The 20,046-nt window shown below is 41.6% G+C and overlaps 1 protein-coding gene across 1 annotated transcript in view; it reads left to right on the forward strand.

Moving 5' to 3' along the window:
• Nucleotides 1-20,046, forward strand: part of bsna (bassoon presynaptic cytomatrix protein a) — a 148,476-nt gene that overhangs the window by 121,390 nt on the left and 7,040 nt on the right. Inside the window, exons 7-17 of the mRNA XM_044130082.1 lie at nucleotides 1,458-1,622; nucleotides 2,161-2,417; nucleotides 2,687-3,623; nucleotides 6,115-8,620; nucleotides 9,442-9,936; nucleotides 10,768-11,120; nucleotides 13,118-13,211; nucleotides 13,880-14,011; nucleotides 14,720-14,775; nucleotides 15,558-15,700; nucleotides 16,855-16,948. Of these exons, the coding sequence (XP_043986017.1) occupies nucleotides 1,458-1,622; nucleotides 2,161-2,417; nucleotides 2,687-3,623; nucleotides 6,115-8,620; nucleotides 9,442-9,936; nucleotides 10,768-11,120; nucleotides 13,118-13,211; nucleotides 13,880-14,011; nucleotides 14,720-14,760 (4,980 nt within the window). The 3' untranslated portion in view covers nucleotides 14,761-14,775; nucleotides 15,558-15,700; nucleotides 16,855-16,948. The remainder of the gene's footprint in view (nucleotides 1-1,457; nucleotides 1,623-2,160; nucleotides 2,418-2,686; nucleotides 3,624-6,114; nucleotides 8,621-9,441; nucleotides 9,937-10,767; nucleotides 11,121-13,117; nucleotides 13,212-13,879; nucleotides 14,012-14,719; nucleotides 14,776-15,557; nucleotides 15,701-16,854; nucleotides 16,949-20,046) is intronic.

Raw genomic sequence — 20,046 nt, forward strand, 5'->3', positions numbered from 1 at the left:
GTCTTTTTAGTTTTGGTTTTTGTTATTTTCCTGAGTTGAATGTCTTATCATTTTTCACATGGTTTTCATAAGTAAAGATTTTGCTATTTTACACCAGTAATTGATTAACCAGCAATTTTGTGTATCACTTAAAGGCAGCATGTTTTCAAGTTGACATTTTTAATTATCTTTCCAAAGATTTCTTTTTTGTTTTTATTCAAAGGGATATTAACTAGTCATTCAAGTTGGTGATTAGACACTAATATAAGGAAAAAAAAACAATTCCTTGTGTAATAATTCTTGATTTATTTTGAGTCAAAAATAATCTAGCCTGAATTACTAGGAGACAATTGTATGGTTTGCATGCTGTTAAGTGTTATTTGAATCCCGTTACCTAGTGTTACCCTGGTGTCTACGCCTGCTTATCCCTTGGTACATACGATTCATATGATGTGGTGATTTTACACCTTAGGAAGGACAACAGTAATAACAGTGGAATTGATCTAAATAGAGATTGCAGAGTTTTTTCTGCATTGGATGTTGAAAGATTAAATTGTTTTCCTGGACCAGTATATAAAATAACTTTATTGATTAAAATACTCTATTTGTACTCTATATTTTTGAATGTATTTACAAGCTCAACTTAGACCTCTATGGTTTGAAGCATGTTTCTGAAAATGTGAAATTGTTTAAGAAGATCTCTGTTCCCATTGGCTCACCATCAGTAAAACGATAGTGAGTTACACCGTGGAAATGGGATTCCGCCTATGTGTGTGCATGTCTGTTGTATGTATATGTATATCAGATACTGATGAGCCTGAACTCCTGTCACATTTTTAATTTGTTCTGAGTTAAGTAAGTTAAAATTTAAGAGCATACTTAAATTAATTCCTCATTTCATCTAATAAAATTTTAAACATGTTTTACAAAAAACAAAGAGCTAACATAAGCATTTTCTTCTTTTTGTTAGAACAAGCAGTTGAAACTCTTTCAAGTTAACTCTGTAAAACAGGTGAAGCCCCCCCGTAATGAGAATGAACTATAAAATGAATGTTTGATTAATATGCATTTCATAACATACAATAGGAACAAAAGCCCTTCTCCTGCACCAATCATTTGAGCTGCAAAGAAAATGCTTCAAATATTTAATATGAGCATTGTTACAAAACTGGTAAGGATTACCAGTACATGCTGCACTTTGTTTCAGTTGCGCTTCAGCTTTCTGACTAACGTGGAACCATTCTTTAGCTAATCCATCAGCATAAGAGCTTCATGTCACATTTGCTTTCAAGAATCTTGCTTTGCATTTTTGAAAACTGGTGATCTTAATCATGGCCTTTTGTATCTCTCTTTTGTTTGTCTATCTATGCTCATTATTACCACCTGACCATCTCTTATTTATTTTGCTGCGTCACTTTTTGGTCTCCTCTGTTATTGTTCGTCAAACATGTCTATGATTTGTCTGTATATGCTTTTAGGTATTACAGCAGCAGCAGCAAGAGCGCGAGAAACAACTCGTTCTCCAACGAGAACAATTGGCCCAGCAGAAATCCCAGCTCGACCAGATACAGTCTTTGCAGCACCAGCTCCAGCAACAGCTACAAGAGCAGAAGCGGCTGAAAACTGCTGCTCAGACCATGCAGGTGAGGAATTTGCACAACTTTGATAAATGGTTTTTAACCTTCAGGGTGCATTCACACCAGCCGTGATTAGTCCGCACTAATCAAACACAAGTTCGACTGACTAGAAAGTCTGGTTAATTTGGGAAAGTTTGAATACGCAATGACACTCTAATGTGGACCAAAAAAGGCAAACTCTTGCCCACCTACAGGCCTAGGCTTTGGTTCAGTTTAAGTAAACTGGTGCAGTTTAAGTGGATTTATGAATGCAAGAGGGCCAGAGGCTGCTCCAAAAGCAGTGTATGGCCATATAGTGTATTGCCTTCTGGTTAAATACAAGCAAAACAAATGCATGACTGTAGCACTAGCAGGAGAAATGGCTAGTGGTCTTTTGCTAAAGACAACTGAGAAATCCTACAACTGCTTAAATCTGATGCGACTCCATTTTTGTTTACATTTTGTGAAGAAGGAAGTTGAAATGATTACTACTCAACAGTGATCACAAAACTTCACAGTCACGGGTAATTGTTGGTAGTTCTAATCAATATACATTTGTCAACAGCTGGATATGACCGGACAGCCACTGCATCCCTACATAGACTCTCAGATGAGTTCGCGCTCTCTCCCTAACTCTTCCTCAGAGATTTGTTTGAGGAATCAGGATGAACAATTGGAAGCCAGAGCTGGTATGAGGAAACATAGCTCCATGAGCAGGCTGACCCGAGACACCTCTGATGGAGATGGTGTGATTTTCTATGGCTCCCCTCGCAGAATTGTGGATAGTTGTGTACAGACTGATGACGAAGATGGAGAAGAGAGGTAACAACATATTTTTCTGGTTTTTTGAAGTGAGTAATGGGATACCCTCCTTGGTTATGAATATGTAGGTGGTATGGCACAAGAATGACTGTCTGTGGATGGCACACTAAGTGCTTCCCACATCCCAATCCTGACTATGCACCAGCAAATAAAATTTAATGTTTTTTACAAGCAAAATCCCCTAATTTTATAATTGTTGTATCTAACATAAATAGTATCTACACATTGTTTTCTTCATGTCCTGTTGTGCCTTTTCCCTGCACCAACAGGTACATGATGCGTCATCGTACCAGGCGGCGTGGTCGGAGCGTTGACTGCTCCGTCCAGACAGATGATGATGAGGATTATCCTCAGGCTGAGCATCCAGTTCGCCGTAGACGCTCCCGGTTTTCCCGCCACGCTGAGTCCATGGCAGCTGGCACCAGCACTGCCTCGACAACCACCTCAACTACAGACACCAAAGCTGACACATCCAAGATAGTTTCCTCCAGCATCGCGGTCCAGACCATCAGGGAGGTGTCCTGTCAGACAGAAGCTGAGCACCTAGGAAGAGTCTCCCCGGCAATCCATGTGACATTACCAGACCCTAATAAAGTAGAGATTGTACACTACATTTCTGGACCAGAGCGAACACAAAAAGGACAATCTCTCGCCTGCCAGACTGACTCAGAAGGGCAGTCGCAGGGCGTCGTAGCTCCACAGCTAACCGTGCCAACTACCGTCAGTCCATATTCTTCCTCTACCGTTACCGGAACAGGGCCATCCAGTTCGGCTGACCTTCACATCCAACAGCGCCAACAGCAACATGTTGCAGCAAATGCAGCAAAATTTGAGCGACGTCGTCCTGACCCATTAGATATTAACTACCAGCCTCACAACCACCTTCACAATGAGTCCATCTCCAGCCTCATCCGGCAGCAACAAACAGTACCAAAATCTCCACAGGTCCTCTACTCTCCTGTGTCGCCAGTGTCCACACACCGCCTGCTGGAGACCTCCCTGTCAAGCGAGAGACTGAACAAGGCCCACGTCACACCTCAGCAGAAGTCTTACACAGCCGAATCCCCCCAGCGACACCCGTCTGTGCCCCGACCCATCAAGAGCACCCATAGGTCCATGTCAGACCCCAAGTCCCTCAGCCCAACCACAGATGAGCACACCAAGGCCAGGCTGTCCCTGTATCAACAACAAGCACTCCAGAGCCAGGTAAAGTCACTGAAGTTGGGCCAATGGTCCAAAAAGCTGTTAACAGTGATGAAAGCAGTTGTAGGAGCTGTATTTACTCTATTCTAATAATTTTATTTAAAATAAAAATCCTTCAGATTTTTAGGAACAATAAGGTTTTGCTGTACCCAAAAGCTTTTCAAGTACTCCTTTACAGTATTCAAAGAACTGGCCTTATCATGTACTGATTTTGAAAGCTATTACAACAGGGAAATTACAGCTGTGTAAAAGAGGTAGTAGCAAATCCTCAAAATGTACTTATTGATGAAAATTCTTAACCTTATTTCTTTCTGTTTGTTTGTTATAAGATGTCACGCCAGTTCCCAAACTTTCAATTTCAGTTCTCAGGGCCCCCCTTTGGGTCCCCTGTAGAATTAAACAAAGCAACAAAAACAAAAGTAAAGCATATTTATGCCATCTGGGATATCATTTTACTCCTGTTGAACTGACTTATTAGAAATTCTTGTGCACTGAGAACATTGTCAGGTTCGGGGTGTCGTCCACTTTTTTTTTAGGTAAGAAGCTGAAATGTTTGGGAACAACTGGTATGGATAAAAGGCTAGGGTTTTAACGTAACCCTTCCTTGGTGATTCCATAAAATAACTTATGTGAGTGTTATCACCATGAGTCTTGTTTCATTTGAAAGTATATTTATTAAGCTGAGGATGTGCTTAAAGTATTAGTTTATAGGCAAAATTTCAATTTGTCACAATCTTCTGGGTATGTTTTTTCTAATCTCTTGGGTTTCTCTCAAATGTATCTAACACATTAACTTGTAAAGGGAATTCCATCACTATGTAATTTTTTCATGTGCTTTAACCATGCATTCTGATGTTTCAAAATTAATCATTAATTGTTAATGATGTCCTGACATTTTATTGACAATATTTTTTAGGCCAAACAAAAAAATCTAAATCCTCTTTGAGTGTAGCAGTGACACAAAAACCTTTAAAATTCCTTACTTCTGGTCATTTCTGTGTAATTGACTCTAATTACAAGCAGGACCAGCACAACTTCGCAAAATTTTTATGCATCACATGTGATATTATAGTGTACTTAGTAGCATTCAAGAACGACTTTCCGTGGCAGCGTTAAATATCTGAATAATAGTTCTAAGACATCTGATCCCAAATAGGAAAATTTATTCAGGTGTCATTTCAACACAGTTTTACACTGTAACATTAAACAATTGAATCCATTACATTTTGTCGTATTTGCTAGAATGTATCCATTGTTGGTCTAAATTTTAATATGAAAAATGAAAATTCAACTACTTTTATGTGTCTTTTCTTCTTCCCAACTGCATATAAACTGGGTGTATTTTTATTTTTATGTTGACACATTGTCATCTATTTGTACACTTAAAACACCAGCCAACATGGTTGCTTGATGGAATATGTGGAATTTATCTGAAAGGGAAAATAATCATCATCTTCAAAACAGGGTGCACCCCAAACAATTGTGGGATCACGTATTGGCGTAACTTCTAATGAGTTACATTATTGAGAAGTGCAGAAATCAAAGGCCTTACCAATCTTATCTAAAAATGATTGTTGTAAAATGTTATATCATCCTGTAGATCATAATAGTTATGAGACATAATATATGTAAGAATAAGATAATCAGAGATGGGGGGTTTTGCAGCTGGAGTGAAAAAACCTTCAATGATTCAGTGCTCTTGAAATTCATTTTTAAAAGATTATTTTCTTTCAAATTGAAAGTATGTTGTCTCATAAATTATTAAAACTCTAGAGTATTCAACAAAACTGTATCAGAGCTGACACTAATTTTCTTGTTTCTGTACGTCTTCTAACACACTTCACTCTTGTTTCCTGTTGTCTTTGTCTGTTTGTCTTTATGTGTCTCCTTTGTCGACCTTGGTCTCTTGTTGCATCCTTTCTTTGTTTCCTCTCCTCCTTGATCTTTTTCTCCATTTGAATTTTTCTCCTTCCTTTGGTGCCACGTTGTTGAATATAAATTATTTTTTTTGTCCACATTTCTTTATTCACTTTTTTCGTCATTCTTCCACCGCTGTCTACACTGGTTGGAAACATTCTTGGATCACTTTTGTTTTGGTGCACACTTTATTTTCACTGTGTTTCGGGTTTCCTCACTTTATTTATTCCCTGCATCCCTTCTCGTTTTGTTGTTTTCCCAAAACCATCCCTCTTTGTTTTTGTTTACTTTCTTGCCTGCATTATCACCTTGTTCATCTCTGTCCTTTTTTCTGTATTTTCCTCATTCTCATTCTTGTCCATCCAATATTCTCACTTAATTGGGAAAATCTATTATCTGTAATTTTCCATTTATTGTCCATTTTCCAATTAACCTTCTCAATGTCATATCCCATCAACTGTTCCTTGTGCATCCCATTATTTCCCCCTCAAATGCTCTCCATTTTTATTTTCTTTTTGGCCTCCACACATTTTCCCACCCTTCCTCCCTCCTCTGCCCTTTCTTTCTCTCTCTTCAGCTGGCAGCCTTACAGCAAAGCTCTTTGCTTCGGAAGGTTAAGCGAACCCTGCCCAGCCCTCCTCCAGACGAGACTGCTACATCAGCTCACTTGACCATGATGACACCTGCCCAACAACAGATCTACTTGTCCTCTGTGCCCAGCCTCAAGCCCAGCTCAAGGTCTGGCCTGGCTGCTAAAGCCAGCCTCCTCAAAGATCTCACCCATGAGCTGAAGGCCGTGGAGCAAGAGTCTACCAAGCTTAGAAAGCAACAAGCAGAGCTGGAGGAGGAAGAGAAAGAAATTGATGCTAAGCTGAGATACCTGGAACTGGGAATTCATCAGAGGAAAGAGACTTTGGTAAAGGAGAGGGAAAGAAGGGACATTGCGTACCTAAGATGTATGGGGGACACCAGAGACTATATGTCTGACAGTGAGTTGAATAACTTGCGTTTAGCAGCTGCTGCTGCATCACATGAGACAAATGGGCTACTAACAACCAGACCAAGCACTGCTCCACTTAGCCATTTTACCAGTGACCTCAACACCGCAGCCCAGTACCCACCAACCTCATCCTTCCTCTCTTGTCAATATCCCCAGAGCCAACCACCAGCACCATCTCAGCAATCAAGTGTGCCATACCAGTCATCCACATTCAACCAGCCTCCTTACCCAACAGTGTCGCAGTCACAGGCACTGCCACAACCCATGACCCTTCAGAGTCATCCCCCTCCTCCTGGACCTACCTTTCAACCTCAAACATCCTATCCTTCCCACACCTATCCACAAGCTCAGCCCCCTTATCCCCAAACTGATACGGGGTTACCATCTGCACCTCAACCTCAGCCTCCAGCAGGGCCTACAGGTTTTGGACCTGCACCACCTGGTCAGCCACCATACCCCACCCACAGCTCACCTTATCCCAGCGCTGTGTCCCCCTACCCCACCCAGACGACTCCATATCCTGGGCAGCCCCAAGCTGATATTCTTACAGTTCACCCTGGAAGACCCAGACAGACATCACTTGCTGAACTTGAACATAAGATGCCAACCAACTATGAGACTATCAGCAACCCGACAGTTGTGGTCATGACCACAGCCCAAGATGCTACCTTTTCCAGTGCAGCCCCAGCCTATGGTCCGTACACGGGAACAACAACAATGGCAAGCTCCTATGGGCCGTATGGATCTGCACCTGTTTCCAGCAGTTATGGTGGTTACTCCACAGAGCCTCCAAGCACTTATGGTCCATACACATCAACCCCAGCTAGCTCATATGGCCAGTACACAACAACTACTGCTAATACATATGGCTACACCACCACCACAGCCAGTTCTTATGGACAGTACACTTCAACAGTTTCCAATGTCTATGGACACCCTGTAGACAGTCCTTCCACCTACGGCTCAGCAGAAGGAATGTATGGGGCTCCTGGTTTAGAGCAAAACATTCCAAGGAACTACATGATGATCGATGATGTGAGCGAGCTGACGGCAAAGGACGGGCTGGGCACGACAGCAGGGGACATGATGCATCATGGCAGTAGCGGGCGTTACCCTGGCGACATCCATGGCCATGGCAGCACATCTGGCAGCACGGCGCGTGGGGGAACTGGCAGCTCCCCCTACGGCAGGGCACCTGAGGAGGAAGCAGCGATGCAGGATGAGCTGTACGACCACCACGGCAGGGGTAAGAGCAGCTACAGGCACGGACCTCTAGGGGGCAGCAGCAGCAGCGTGAGCGCTAGCATGGGTGGGGGATCCCCCTATTTCTATGACTACGACTACAAACTTGCCAGCATCCGCTCCGGGGTACAGAAACCGTTGGCGTCCTCCAGAAGCCTTCTGGCCCCCGCTGTCATGTCCTCCAAGCGCAGCAAGCACAGGAAGCTGGGGACTATGGAGCAGAAAATTTCAAAGTTTTCCCCAATAGAGGAGGCTCGAGATGTCGAGGCAGATTTGGTGTCCTATTCTACAGGTGAGGCTTACCCCTCACCTCACATTCGAGGGCGCCAGCTGATCGAGGATTATGGCTTCAAGAGGAGTGCCTTTGATGCCACCAGTGGCACAACTCATGGAAGTCGATACTACGGTATGATGGTGGATGAGGACGATCGGATTTACTACACCTCAACTGGCCGCTCACGTTCCCATGGCTACGGCATGGACAAGATCTCAGCCAGAGATTACCATAGGCCTAGCTATCGAAGCAGATCCTATGAGAGAGACGACCGCTCCTACCGTTCTGGCTACAGAGGACGCCATCCAACTCGGCAATACTCTGAGGAGGAGAGCCCACTCAGCCCTTTGGGGAAATTCATGGGTTCTGGGAGATCTTCGAGCTTAGGTCGTGACCCATATGACAGCCGCAGCAGTAGATATTATTACTATTATGGCAATTGTGGTTCCAGTCACTCGCTGCCAGATGTTCAAGACCATATACGGGACCTTCCCCGGACACATGTCTACAAATCGGATGATACATACATTATTGATGATTATCATTGTGCTGTGTCAGACAGTGAAGGTAATTGTGGGAGCTAAATTCCCACAGTCTCACTACCTACTACTGCTCCCACCGTTTATCTAAACGTCCCCCACCCACCCAGAAGCTAGCTTAGCCAAAAAACAAAGGACAGAGATAGTTGTTGCATGTCAGTGTTTTCTTCGTCCTGAGAGTTACTTGGAGCTCTATAAGTCGTGGACTGCTGTCTGTCTGTCTGCCTGCCTGCCCGTCCTTCCGCCTGTCCGTCCAGCCGTTTCTTTGTTCGACAGTCGCATGGTTCTTCAGCGTGGTCGTCTTTGTCTTCACAACACTGACTGACTTAAGAGGTCTTTGCACGACAGCAATAGTTTTTTCTTCAACATGTTATTGGCTCTGTTGCACTGTTAATGTGTTTTGATATAAGAAGTTTATGTCAACACTGCAAAATTTTGTCTAGACAAAGTTTTCTATATGCCATTTGTCAAAGGAAGCTTTATTTAAGTCTTCAAAAAATAAAAAATAAAAAATCCAGAACAATACTGACTGTTTGAGGAGAAAAGCTTTAACTGTTTCCTCAAGCAGTCCATGAGAAAAGATATGTAGCAAAAAGATCTGCTGTATTAGACAGTTTTGCAGTGTTTAATATGTCCTGTTTAACTTGTCTTGTACTTGTGGAGTAAATCTGTGCATGAGTGTAAAATTTTACTTTTTGCCTTTCTTTCTGTGTCTTCCCCTACCTATCTTTTTTTCTTTTTTTTTGCATGCGGTTGGTCTTCCTTCTGCCCTCTTCCTTCTTACAGCCTGCATGCCGCTCTCTCCAAACGACATGGAGATTGATTGTGATCTGCTCTCGGTTTCCAAAGCCTACCATCTGGGCCAGGAAGAAACTGACTGGTTTGAGAAACCTCGCTCCAGTTCTCGACACTATGGCAGCAGCAACTCTGGAAGAAGTCGGCATGGTGTCAAGCACACCTATCATGATTATGATGAACCTCCTGAGGAGGACCTGTGGCCGCAAGATGAGTACAGCCATGGCGGGCGGCATTCATCATCACGTGACCACAGGCACCATGGCACTGCTAGTCGGCACTCTTCCTCGCGTCACTCAGATGAGCCGAGATCCTCGAGGTCATCTAAGGGGCATCCCAAAGACCCGTCTATGCGCCATGACCCCTCAGGACGTTCTTCATCTTCAGGAAGGCGTGGTGAGTCCAGGTCTGGAGGGTATCACTCTTCCGACTACTCCCGGGATCCATCTGGACATCATCACGGCCAAAGATCTTCCAGGCAGGGAGATCCACACAGATCATCACGCAGCAAGTCCCAGGGCCAAGTAGACATGCAAGGCCAACCACCAGGTAAACAGGGTGCACCTGTAAATCTGGTACATAAAATGGAGCGCACAAAAGTCTCTATTTGATAACTGAAATTTAGACAGTGCCTGCATCCATATTTAAATATTTAAACACATTTTTAAAGATAAAAATAGTTAGAAAAAGAAATATGGAAATTGAGGTAAAGTTTTTTCCAGGTTGTTTGCTGTCTACCAAAGATAATACTTTGCCAAGATTTTGGCTCGATCAGCAAAGGAAACAGATTACATCGGTAATAAGAATATTTAAGAATAATTTTTGTTGACCATCCTGGATAGATCAACAAGATTGAGGTGAAAGGGAGAAAATTTCCAACTTCATTAATAAATTCTGATTTGATCTCTAAACATTGATAGGATCCCCTTTTAAAAATCCTGTCGGAGGCAATAATATTTAATAGCCTTTGCTGTTGAGATTAATTTTCATGCTTCTTTATAGTCAACAATCCCCTCAGGGATCAACAACTTTTAATTAACAATATCAAGTGTAACTTTTCAAAGGATACGTTTTCCCTGAAGGCATCATTGCGCATGTGTTCATAGCAGTGTAGAAATGAAATCACCAGTTTGATCTTTGCATACAACACTTCCTCATTGTTGTCTCACTCCTGATGCTTCTGCTAAAATGCTTCATTTCAAGAAAAAGGAAATGTCAATAAAATATTAGTGAAAGAAACTCTGTATTTCAAGAGGGATAGATGATCCCATACCGTTTTTTTATTATTTATTTATGACTTTATGTCCTTTTTTGTAATAAGATGAATCAGTTTTTGAATTGCCTTGGTTTAAAAAAGTAAAAATATTTACCTTCAAATAGGCTCATCCAGGTCCGGCAGCAGTACTGGGCGAGCTCAGGGCTCTGCTGGTGGGCCTCCAGGATCGGGGCGACTAGGCGGTCCCGGTTCACAGGCGGATGGGACCCAAGGACAGAGGACTCAGCTCCAACAGCAGGCCCAGACAGCTGCAGCCAGACCAGGACAGCCTGGCACAACATCGACCACAGGCCTTCAGCAGCAGCCACCAGCCCAAGGTCAAGGCATGGGCATGGGGATGGGCATGGGCATGGGCATGGGTCAGGCCCAGGCCAAACCAGGGCAAATGGGACCAGCAGGCGGGCCGATGGGGCAGGCTCGACCAGCTGGTGCAGCAGGAACCACACCGCCCACCATGGTGAGTAATGGGAACAAAACCGGAGGAGTCACAACCAGCTCACATCTGCACGCCATTTTGTGTCTGATTTCCTGTCACCAGTGTTTGTTTGACCTGATGGGAACAGATCCAATTTCAGTTTTCTGAAAATACAACAGAACTGAATTTAACTCAGGTTTGTGCTGTCAGGACAAAATGATTATGGAGTGGATATTTTAAGCTGGTTTTAGCATCTTAGCATTAATAAAGCACAATGTCCTGACCCCGTACGTATGTATCCTAGCGTGTGGACACTTTCCTGAGGTTTCCAGTAAGCTTCCAGTATTTCAAAATCCTGCATGACCCTTTGAGGTTGAAAGTATAAAACAAACTTCTTTTACTCTTTTCAGCCATCCTGTTCTTATCTGAAAGTCTCGACATGCAATAAACAGTTTCTCTTTAACATTGGTACAGCTACGCTCTTGCCACATTTTCATTTTAAACACATCACTGATAGTAAAAAGTACTAACTTCTTCACTCGGTCATATCTTCGACATTGACGTTTGTGGGTGTCAGTGCAATTTTGTGAAACTTATAAATGCAATCACTGAATGGAAAGGAGTAGATTTTTCTGTTTTTGGTTTCTGATTTTGGATATTTGTTTTTGACAAGTTTGTGTTGTGTTTTTTTTTTTCTGAGGTAACAAGAGGAATTTTCTTCATCAGATTTCCTTGGAGACTGACACAGCAAGCTATTTTGCTCAAAGCTTCACTCCTACTCCTTTAGTCTGCTTTTACGATCATCTCTCCTGTTTTGTTGTCTCCCTATTTCTCCCTGCGCTGCTTTTGATACGAGTTTCCTGACAACCACCCTGTCCCATTTCAGATAGTTTACTGAAATTTTTATGTGCCTCTGCTGGCAGACCTTATCTAACACCGTGATTAACACGGAGAAAGCTGATAACCCAATGCAGCTGATTCACTGTCTGCTAGACGCCCAAGAAATTGGCACTTAAGATTTCTTCCTGCAAAAATCTATTCCTGCATTTACTCCATCAATCCATTTGAAGCTATTGTTCAGACTGTGATGATTACACTTTAAATAACATTCTGAACTGGCTGATGATTTTGGTTTTAGTAAGTGTACATATGAATACTGTCTATATATTCACAGGATTCCATCCAAAATTACCCAGTTCCTATTTACTGCATTTTCTTTGCACTTTCTCTCTATATTTTGGACATTTTTATTTTGTAGTCATTACTAAAATCTAGCCCCTTATTCTGCACTTTGTATAAGGGGTCTGGACCCTCATCTATGATGAAATTATTGCTTGCAAGACTCTGACATTTTAAAGGAATGGATCTGATTTTAATCAATATTTTTGATAGATCAGCTTGATAGTGAGAGAAGGTATGCCGTGAAACTTACCAAAAGTGATGTGCACTGTAAACAACCACACCGCAGCGCAAAGAGAGAAGTGCCGAGTCAAATTATATCAAATTTTGCCACCATTAAAATACAATAAACATTCCCCTGGGTCTAACTTCTGGTTATGGTTATTGTACTTTATCATATATCATTTTCTATCTTTCAAGAGCTGAGAAGTCCCATTTAGAATTTTGTTTATCATTGTATATTCAGTATAGTTGATGCCTAAATAAATCTGCCAGTGCTGGAGATCAGACCTTATTTAGCAGAAATGACAGTTTCCAGATGCGAATCTCCCTGTTTTCTCATTCAGCTTTCGCTGCTTAATAATTGAGTCTCTTATTCTGCCATCACTGTTTCCTAATAGTATGTGTATTTTTTTTATACTATTTTTGGCTGTCTCACCGTATCAAAATCTGAACGCTGTCTTATTCGGCTTTTGTTTGAGTGAACAGATGAACACTGGATCCTCATGATTCCAGTTTGTCACCCACATTCAGTTTACATAACATGTTTTTCTCTCCCGCAGCCCTCTATAACCACAGATTTACTGCTAAATTAGCCTAAACGCAGCAACATTTGTCTTTTCTCTTTTTTTCCTATGCAGACAAAGATCGACACACCTCCTGTAACGGCAATTGGGGCGAAAGCGGCACCTGTCATGGCCTCGAAGGCAGGCCAGCCCCCGCTTACAGGAATAGGTGATGCTCAATCACAACACACATACGCGTAAAATCCCATCACTCTCGCCACTCACCTGTTGTCCACTATGCCTTAATTATGTTATTATTCTTTGATGTTCTACCTAATCTGAGGGTTATCCCTTAATATGAAAGTCCAATAGTGTCAAGTTATTACATAATTAGCTACTGAAATAATGATTTGTGAAGGTTTTAAAATATTTTAAAGTTATACTAAATGATTGGGCCGATTGCCTTTCATACATCAATCTCACAATAATAGACTAAAACTTTAAATTTCATACAGTAAAAAGTCTGAGTTTTATTGCCACTTACTCGTTTGATTTTAACACCTCACAGAATAATGAGGTTCCATTTTTAAGTAGGTTACGTGGCCAAAAGCAGTCGCCGAAAAAGTGCAATATAACTTCAAAACACAATGTATGTCAAATCTATATTTATATATATAAAAGCTCAACTGTAGTATTGGCTCAAAGATAAGCAGGAAAGTCCCTAAGAAAATGACTTCAAACTCATTAACATCTCATTCCTTTCATTTTCTTTCTGATGAAGATTTGTTTCACATGCAGCAAATATAGTACACCCTCCACTTTGAGCAGCATTTACTTCTTCCTACCTGGACTGCATTTATTTCTCTGCCCTTTCTCCTCTGCCCTTCTACTGTTCAGGCTCCAAGGCAGCTCCGAGACCCGGCGGCATCGGCAGTGCGGCGGCAGGTCAGCCTGGCATGGAGGGAGATGGAATGTTTTCCAAGATTCTTCCTGGAGGCGCTGCTGAGCAGGCCGGCAAACTGGGAGAAGGTACGGCAGGCTACCGGAACCGCATCGCAAACAGGACGAGCTTGGGGACTTATCGAGTTGTTATTATTACCGAAATGCACCTTGCCTGATTATTACTTTCCTTACCAAAATGATTCAACGGGGAGGAAACGTTTCTAAGTTTATTTTTTTTTTTTTAAAGCTACAGCTCTAAAGAGCTCAACTTTGCGAGAGCTTCATCACACAAAAAAGCTGCTGTCACAATGTGGGCACAAATATAAAGAAGTAAAACACATTTTATAAAACATTATCTCCTTTCAAATGTCTAATGTTGTTAATGAGATGAAGGGTGTACAATGGGAGGCCTGCTGTTGCTTCTGGACACAGAACAGTGCATTGTTCTACGATGTTACATTCTTTTTTATTTATTTATTGACTATTTCCCTGTCAGGAGGATGACAGTATGATGCTCTGTATGAGTCTATGAGTGGCAGCAAGAGGTCATTATGCCAAAACAAGCTGATGCTAAAGCATCAGACAAGCCAAAGAGCTACAGCTGCTTATCTTCAGACTTCACCGACAGTGATTTGACTGAGCTTTAGCAACAGCTCCTGAAGTGGTATTGGTGATCGTTTAAATTCAAAACCCTTGGCATTGCTCCATGGTTTTTGGGGGGGAGAGAGGGGTTATGTTTGAAAAATCAGTTTTAGCACATTTATTGAACCTTTTTCCTGCTTACTTTTCCTGCAGCTATCTCTGGCTTTGGCAAGAAATTCACCTCCCTCTTCTGAGGTGACCCAAATAAGGTATGTATGTTTATTCACATAGGACATAAGTCATATAAAATGGAATATTTAATGTAATACTGTTTGTTGTTTGTATTCTGCGGCGACTGTATTTTACAAGTCCCCGCTTTAGAGGCCCTCCGACTTGTACGTGAGGTAAAAATGAGGTATTTTGGGTCAATGATTCCTGAAAGAAGTGCCATGAAAAGTTTTCTTTAGAGTGCCTCGGGTTTAAGAATAACTTTTATGAAGCTTTGTTGGATAGCTGCTGTGTGTGCAGTGTGTTGACTCTTGCTGGCCGTGAAGAGGAAGGGGGATGAAGGCGGTTTACCCAGTCTGCTCTGGGTTTGGTCCTCGTCTATTTGTTTCTCTTCCTCACTGTTATTTTCGGTCTTGACTGCTCTGCATGTTGCAGGGCGAGAGATTTAGCACTGACAGTAGGAACTTGTTTCCGACACAAAATCCCAAACGGACTGTGCGCCATCGCAGCAGGTTATTGGCTTTGATGTTGAGGGTCGTGAACTTTAGGGATTGCATTTGAGGCTTGGAACGAATTACAGGTTCTAAATGTTTAAGCATTAAGTCTCAGTACAATAAATGTACGCATCACAATTGCAGGCCTGCTTCTCACTGCTAGGCTCGAATAACTGACAGCTTTTTAAAAAAAATCTGCACTGGGATATCTTTATACACTACTGAACAATTTTATACTAGTGCAATAGACGCCTTAATTGATGTATGTCAATGTGAGACTTACATGAACTCCTAAAATACTCACACAAGAATGATTAATGTGTTTGCAGGATTATGAAAAATGTCATAAATGACGTCATGAGACCTCATACGAGAAAAACCTGTGAAGTTCCCCCTGCTTTCGTTTTCCTGAAAAAAAGAGAAACGAAGGAGAGAGAGAGGATGACGGCTGAGAGGAGAGCGGAGCGTTCTGGTGAGTACTTAGCTTTCACACGCACATAAAATCTTTTCCAACTTTTAAGTTAGGATTTCTTTGGAACTCTTTTTTGTTGTTGTTGTTTTTGAATCAACATATTTATTGTTTGGTATCTGACAATGGCATGTATTCGAATCGATTCATACATGCACAACCACAAAAAAAGAGATCACTTTCGACTGGAATTGATCTTTTCAAGAAGAGTGAAAGCAATATGGCTTTTACCAGGTTCTGAAAGCATTAAAATGTAATCTCAAATTTACAGAAATATCAAACAAATTCCACAATGTCATTTGGTGAAAAAATTAAAGTAAATAACAAACTCTGTAGAAGTTTTCCAATCCTTACACAATCCCATGGGGCAAAGACCTCAGAAAACCAGTTGTTGTATTCAATCAACAAATCAACAACATTTTTACAACCTTCGATTTATGTGGCGATGATAATTTACAAGTGTAAAACGTCTAGGTGCTGCTGCCAATCTCATCAGTGAATTTCCAGCAAATTCCTTCAAGATCCAGATGTGTGACTCTCGGAGAAAGCGCAAAACAACTCTAGAGTTCAACGCTCCTTAGCAAGATACGTGTTAAAATTTGTATGCTCTTTTGGTTTAAGCTATATAAAATATTTGGTTGTCAAAAAATATCTGTCACCTTCCGACATCTGCTCAGACATTACATTTGTTCCCATAATCACATCATGCCACCTACGTAATCTGGTTTGTGTTATTATGATAATCTACGATTAGAGTTGATATCTTTCTCATTTGATCTATTACAAGATGCAGGTTGACCCGTCATCCAGTAGATTGCGATCAAATTAAAGCCGCATTATGTGAGTGATAACAGCTAATGACAGTAATTTGGCTCTCTAATACTGATCGAAAGTGTTCTGATATACTCGAAGGAAAACGCCACACCACGTCGAAACATCACGAGTCCTGGTGTTCCCCAAATAAGATCTATATCCATTTGATGGGTTTAATTAGTTTTCCAAAGATGCTGAATTCTAGAAGCCAAGTTAAACTGGAAGTTTCCTTTGTGAGACTCTAATCCTGCCTGGTAATTTAATCCCCAGTTGTGAGTTTGCAGACCTAAGCGGGTGCTGGTGGGGGGATTCTTTGACTAAAATATGTCTGCCTCTTTTTACAGCCAAAGCAGACTTGGATCCTTTGGATGCTTCATGTCTCAGATCTGAGCATACAGAGGCAGAGAGAACACTCTGATCTCTCTGACAGGCCAGACAGTAAGATACTTTTACCTTGGAAACATAAATATCTGACAGGATATTTTAAGCTGCGGAAATCCAAACTTTGTGCCCTCGATTTTTTTCCTTCCAATTTTTCTTTAAGTGGTAACTTCTGTGATAACCTACGAGGCCAAGGAACGGACACTATGTGGAAATATTGAAGCAAGCTCTCAGAACGTCAGCATGGAAATTAAAATCAAGAAAATGAATAGGTTTTGCAAAAGGACCATGACAGTTTGACCCAAGTCATTCAGTTTTAAAGGCAATACTGGCAATTTTGGCATTCAGCAAATATAAATTATTCTGCTCATTCTAACTGAGCTAACACTGAAAAGGTTTAGTCTCATTAAATGCCAGATAGGGAGGAAGGGCGGACAGATATTGCAAAACACATCCAACAGTTGCGTGACTGTATATTTTTTGATTAATTTATTTTTACCTTTTAGACATACTGATCCCTAAACAGACATCTCTGCAGGTTTCTTTAATCAGACATGACAGGACGATCTGTGTTGCAACTGTAAGAAAAAGCAGCAGAAATGGCTGCGTTGCTCTGCCTTGATAACAGTGGCTTCTGCAGCCTTTGATGCCGCAGCGGATGAAGGGCAGGCCTTGAAGTTGCCGGTTTCTTTCCCAGTGTGAATCCAGTGTTGCACTGAGCGTGTTTCTGCTCTGTGCAGCCATGCAGCGCTTAACTGCCTCATGTGGCTGCTGCTGTGACAGGCTCTCCCTCTCTTTCTCGCTCTGTCTCTCTTTCTGTCAGTCCTCCCACACACTACTCCAGCTTTCAAACATTTTTCTCTTCCTTTCCTCCATTCCTCATATAGACTCTCTGGCTCGCTCTCTCCGATAAGATCCCCACTCTATTTTATTTTATTTTTTTTCCTTTTTAGATCTTGCCTTGTTCTGCCTAAATACCGTGGTCATTTTCTTCTCTCTGAAAATGTTGTTGTCTCTACATACTGGGTCGTTTTCTTTCCCTGGCATCATCTTCGTGTTATTTTTGTTTACAATATAGAGAGATTAAGTCTGTACGTTAAATCTCCCCCCCCAGTGTTTTCGTGGAGGATGTTCCTCACAGAAACTAGCTGTGGGTGTTTGATCCCATTCAGTCAAAGAAGCATTATGCAGGTTGGCTTCTGATGGCCTGACTCACTGCTCCACTTCAGCCCCAAAGGTGTTGGACGAAGCTCTGATCAGAGCTCTGCAGATATGTTTTCAACAATGAAAACGTTTTCTTTCTTATCCTTTTTCTTCCTGTCCTCGATCCTGCTCGCCATGTTTGAATACGTGACCCGTCGTATTCGACTCTCTGCCCAGCGAGCCAGTTTTGTTTGTGTGTTGTCTTGAATTCGAACGCCGTTGTGTGCATCACTGTCCGTGTTCCAGTGCGTGTAATGCACAAGCCCCTCTGGGGGCCTGTGTTCAGCAGAACCGATTAAGTTTGGTGATAGGACGTGTAACCGGGTTCTGCTTCACTCCACTGTACCAGGCCGGCCCAAGTAACCCCTCGACTCTGCGTTGTGTAGATATTTTTAATGAAGACAAGGAGTTTCTGGGTGAACAGGCTGTTTATTTCCTGAATGAGATTATATCAGGGGTTCGAATCAGTGCAACGGCTCAGCTCACTACAACAGAACATTACGTTAGCTTTTAACTTAGCACACAAATTGTTTTACAATATTAACAAAACTAAAAGTACAAAAATTGGTGCCAGGCACACATATAGTAAATAGTCATTACACACTATTTGTCTAAGTTAATAAAAAATGATGTTTTATTATGTTGCTAACACTTTTCTACAGTGTGCTGAAGAATGCAACTCACCTCTTGTGCGGCTTTCACAGACTGGCACTGATTACAGGGGCCAGCAACATATAACCAGCCACACAGAAAGAGGGGCGGTATCTCCCCATTGCACTAATAAATATAAAGCAAGTGGAATTGTACAACTTAAACCTAAACACTGTTACAAACGCATGTTTGGAGACTCTAAATCCCACAAGCAGAGTGGGAAGGAAAAAGATGAGCCAAGTCATTTTATGGTAAAAGTTCTGATGGGAATCGGGATAGAAAAACTCTTTATTCCCATTTAACTGGTTATTAAAACCATAAACTTTGATTTTAAACCCCACTGGGTCAGTCTTTCATTGATCTCTTCCTAGCAAAACTGTCTGATGATAAATGTATTCCTTCAGCAATCTTGTTACAGTGTCATTGCATCATGGCTTCTGAAGTTTTGGTTTTTTTTTCTGGAGCAGAGCTTAGAATGGAAATGATTGTTTGCTGTTTGGCTAAATCCAGGATCAGGTGACTGGCAACTACTGCTTTTCTCTTGTGCTGATTATGTAAAAGGTCATGCATGAAGTATGCATGCAAATAAATAACCAAAGTCGCAGCAGCGTTAAAAATGACTCCATTTTTCCTCCTGATCTAATACCGGCTTTCAGTCTTCGATTATGGCACCAAAAGTTCAAATGATGCTGAAAATGTTCAATTTTAGAGCTTAAAAACCAAGGTGATGCTCGGAGCCTCGGATTTTACATCATGAGCCAGTGCAGGGTTCAAGTTTTAAAATGTTGCTGTAATGACTTTTTTTTTTAGCTTTACAATCAGCTTTAATAATAACAATAATAATAATAATAATTCTTGCATGCTGAGTTTCGTCATGTTATTGTGAATATCTAAGGCATTGAGCAATGGCTCTGTGCAATTTGTTTTTCTTTGTAAAGTCTTGATGGCTGTGGGGCGGCCCTGAAGTCCCAGAGAGTACAAGTGACGTTTCTCTCGTGTCGTCTGAAGCGGCACCACAACATGCGTCCTTCACATCATGTCCCCATAGGAGCCACGTCAGCAGGCTGACAGGCTGAGTTAGTAGTTCCTGTGGCCTCGTGTCTTTGCTCACCACAGCCGCTTTCTGCATGTTTTAACATGGAAGTTAGGTACCGTTCATGTACATAATGCGAAGCTATTTATTCCATGTTGCCACAACTTTTTTATTTTTATTTTTTTTTGACTGCAGTTTTTAATTCCAAAGAAACATCAGTTTGAATGGAAGGTATTACAAATATGACATTTAATGCTTGTTTCTGATG

The sequence above is a fragment of the Gambusia affinis genome, linkage group LG01 (genome assembly GCF_019740435.1).
Source record: "Gambusia affinis linkage group LG01, SWU_Gaff_1.0, whole genome shotgun sequence".
NCBI classification, from domain to species: domain Eukaryota; kingdom Metazoa; phylum Chordata; class Actinopteri; order Cyprinodontiformes; family Poeciliidae; genus Gambusia; species Gambusia affinis.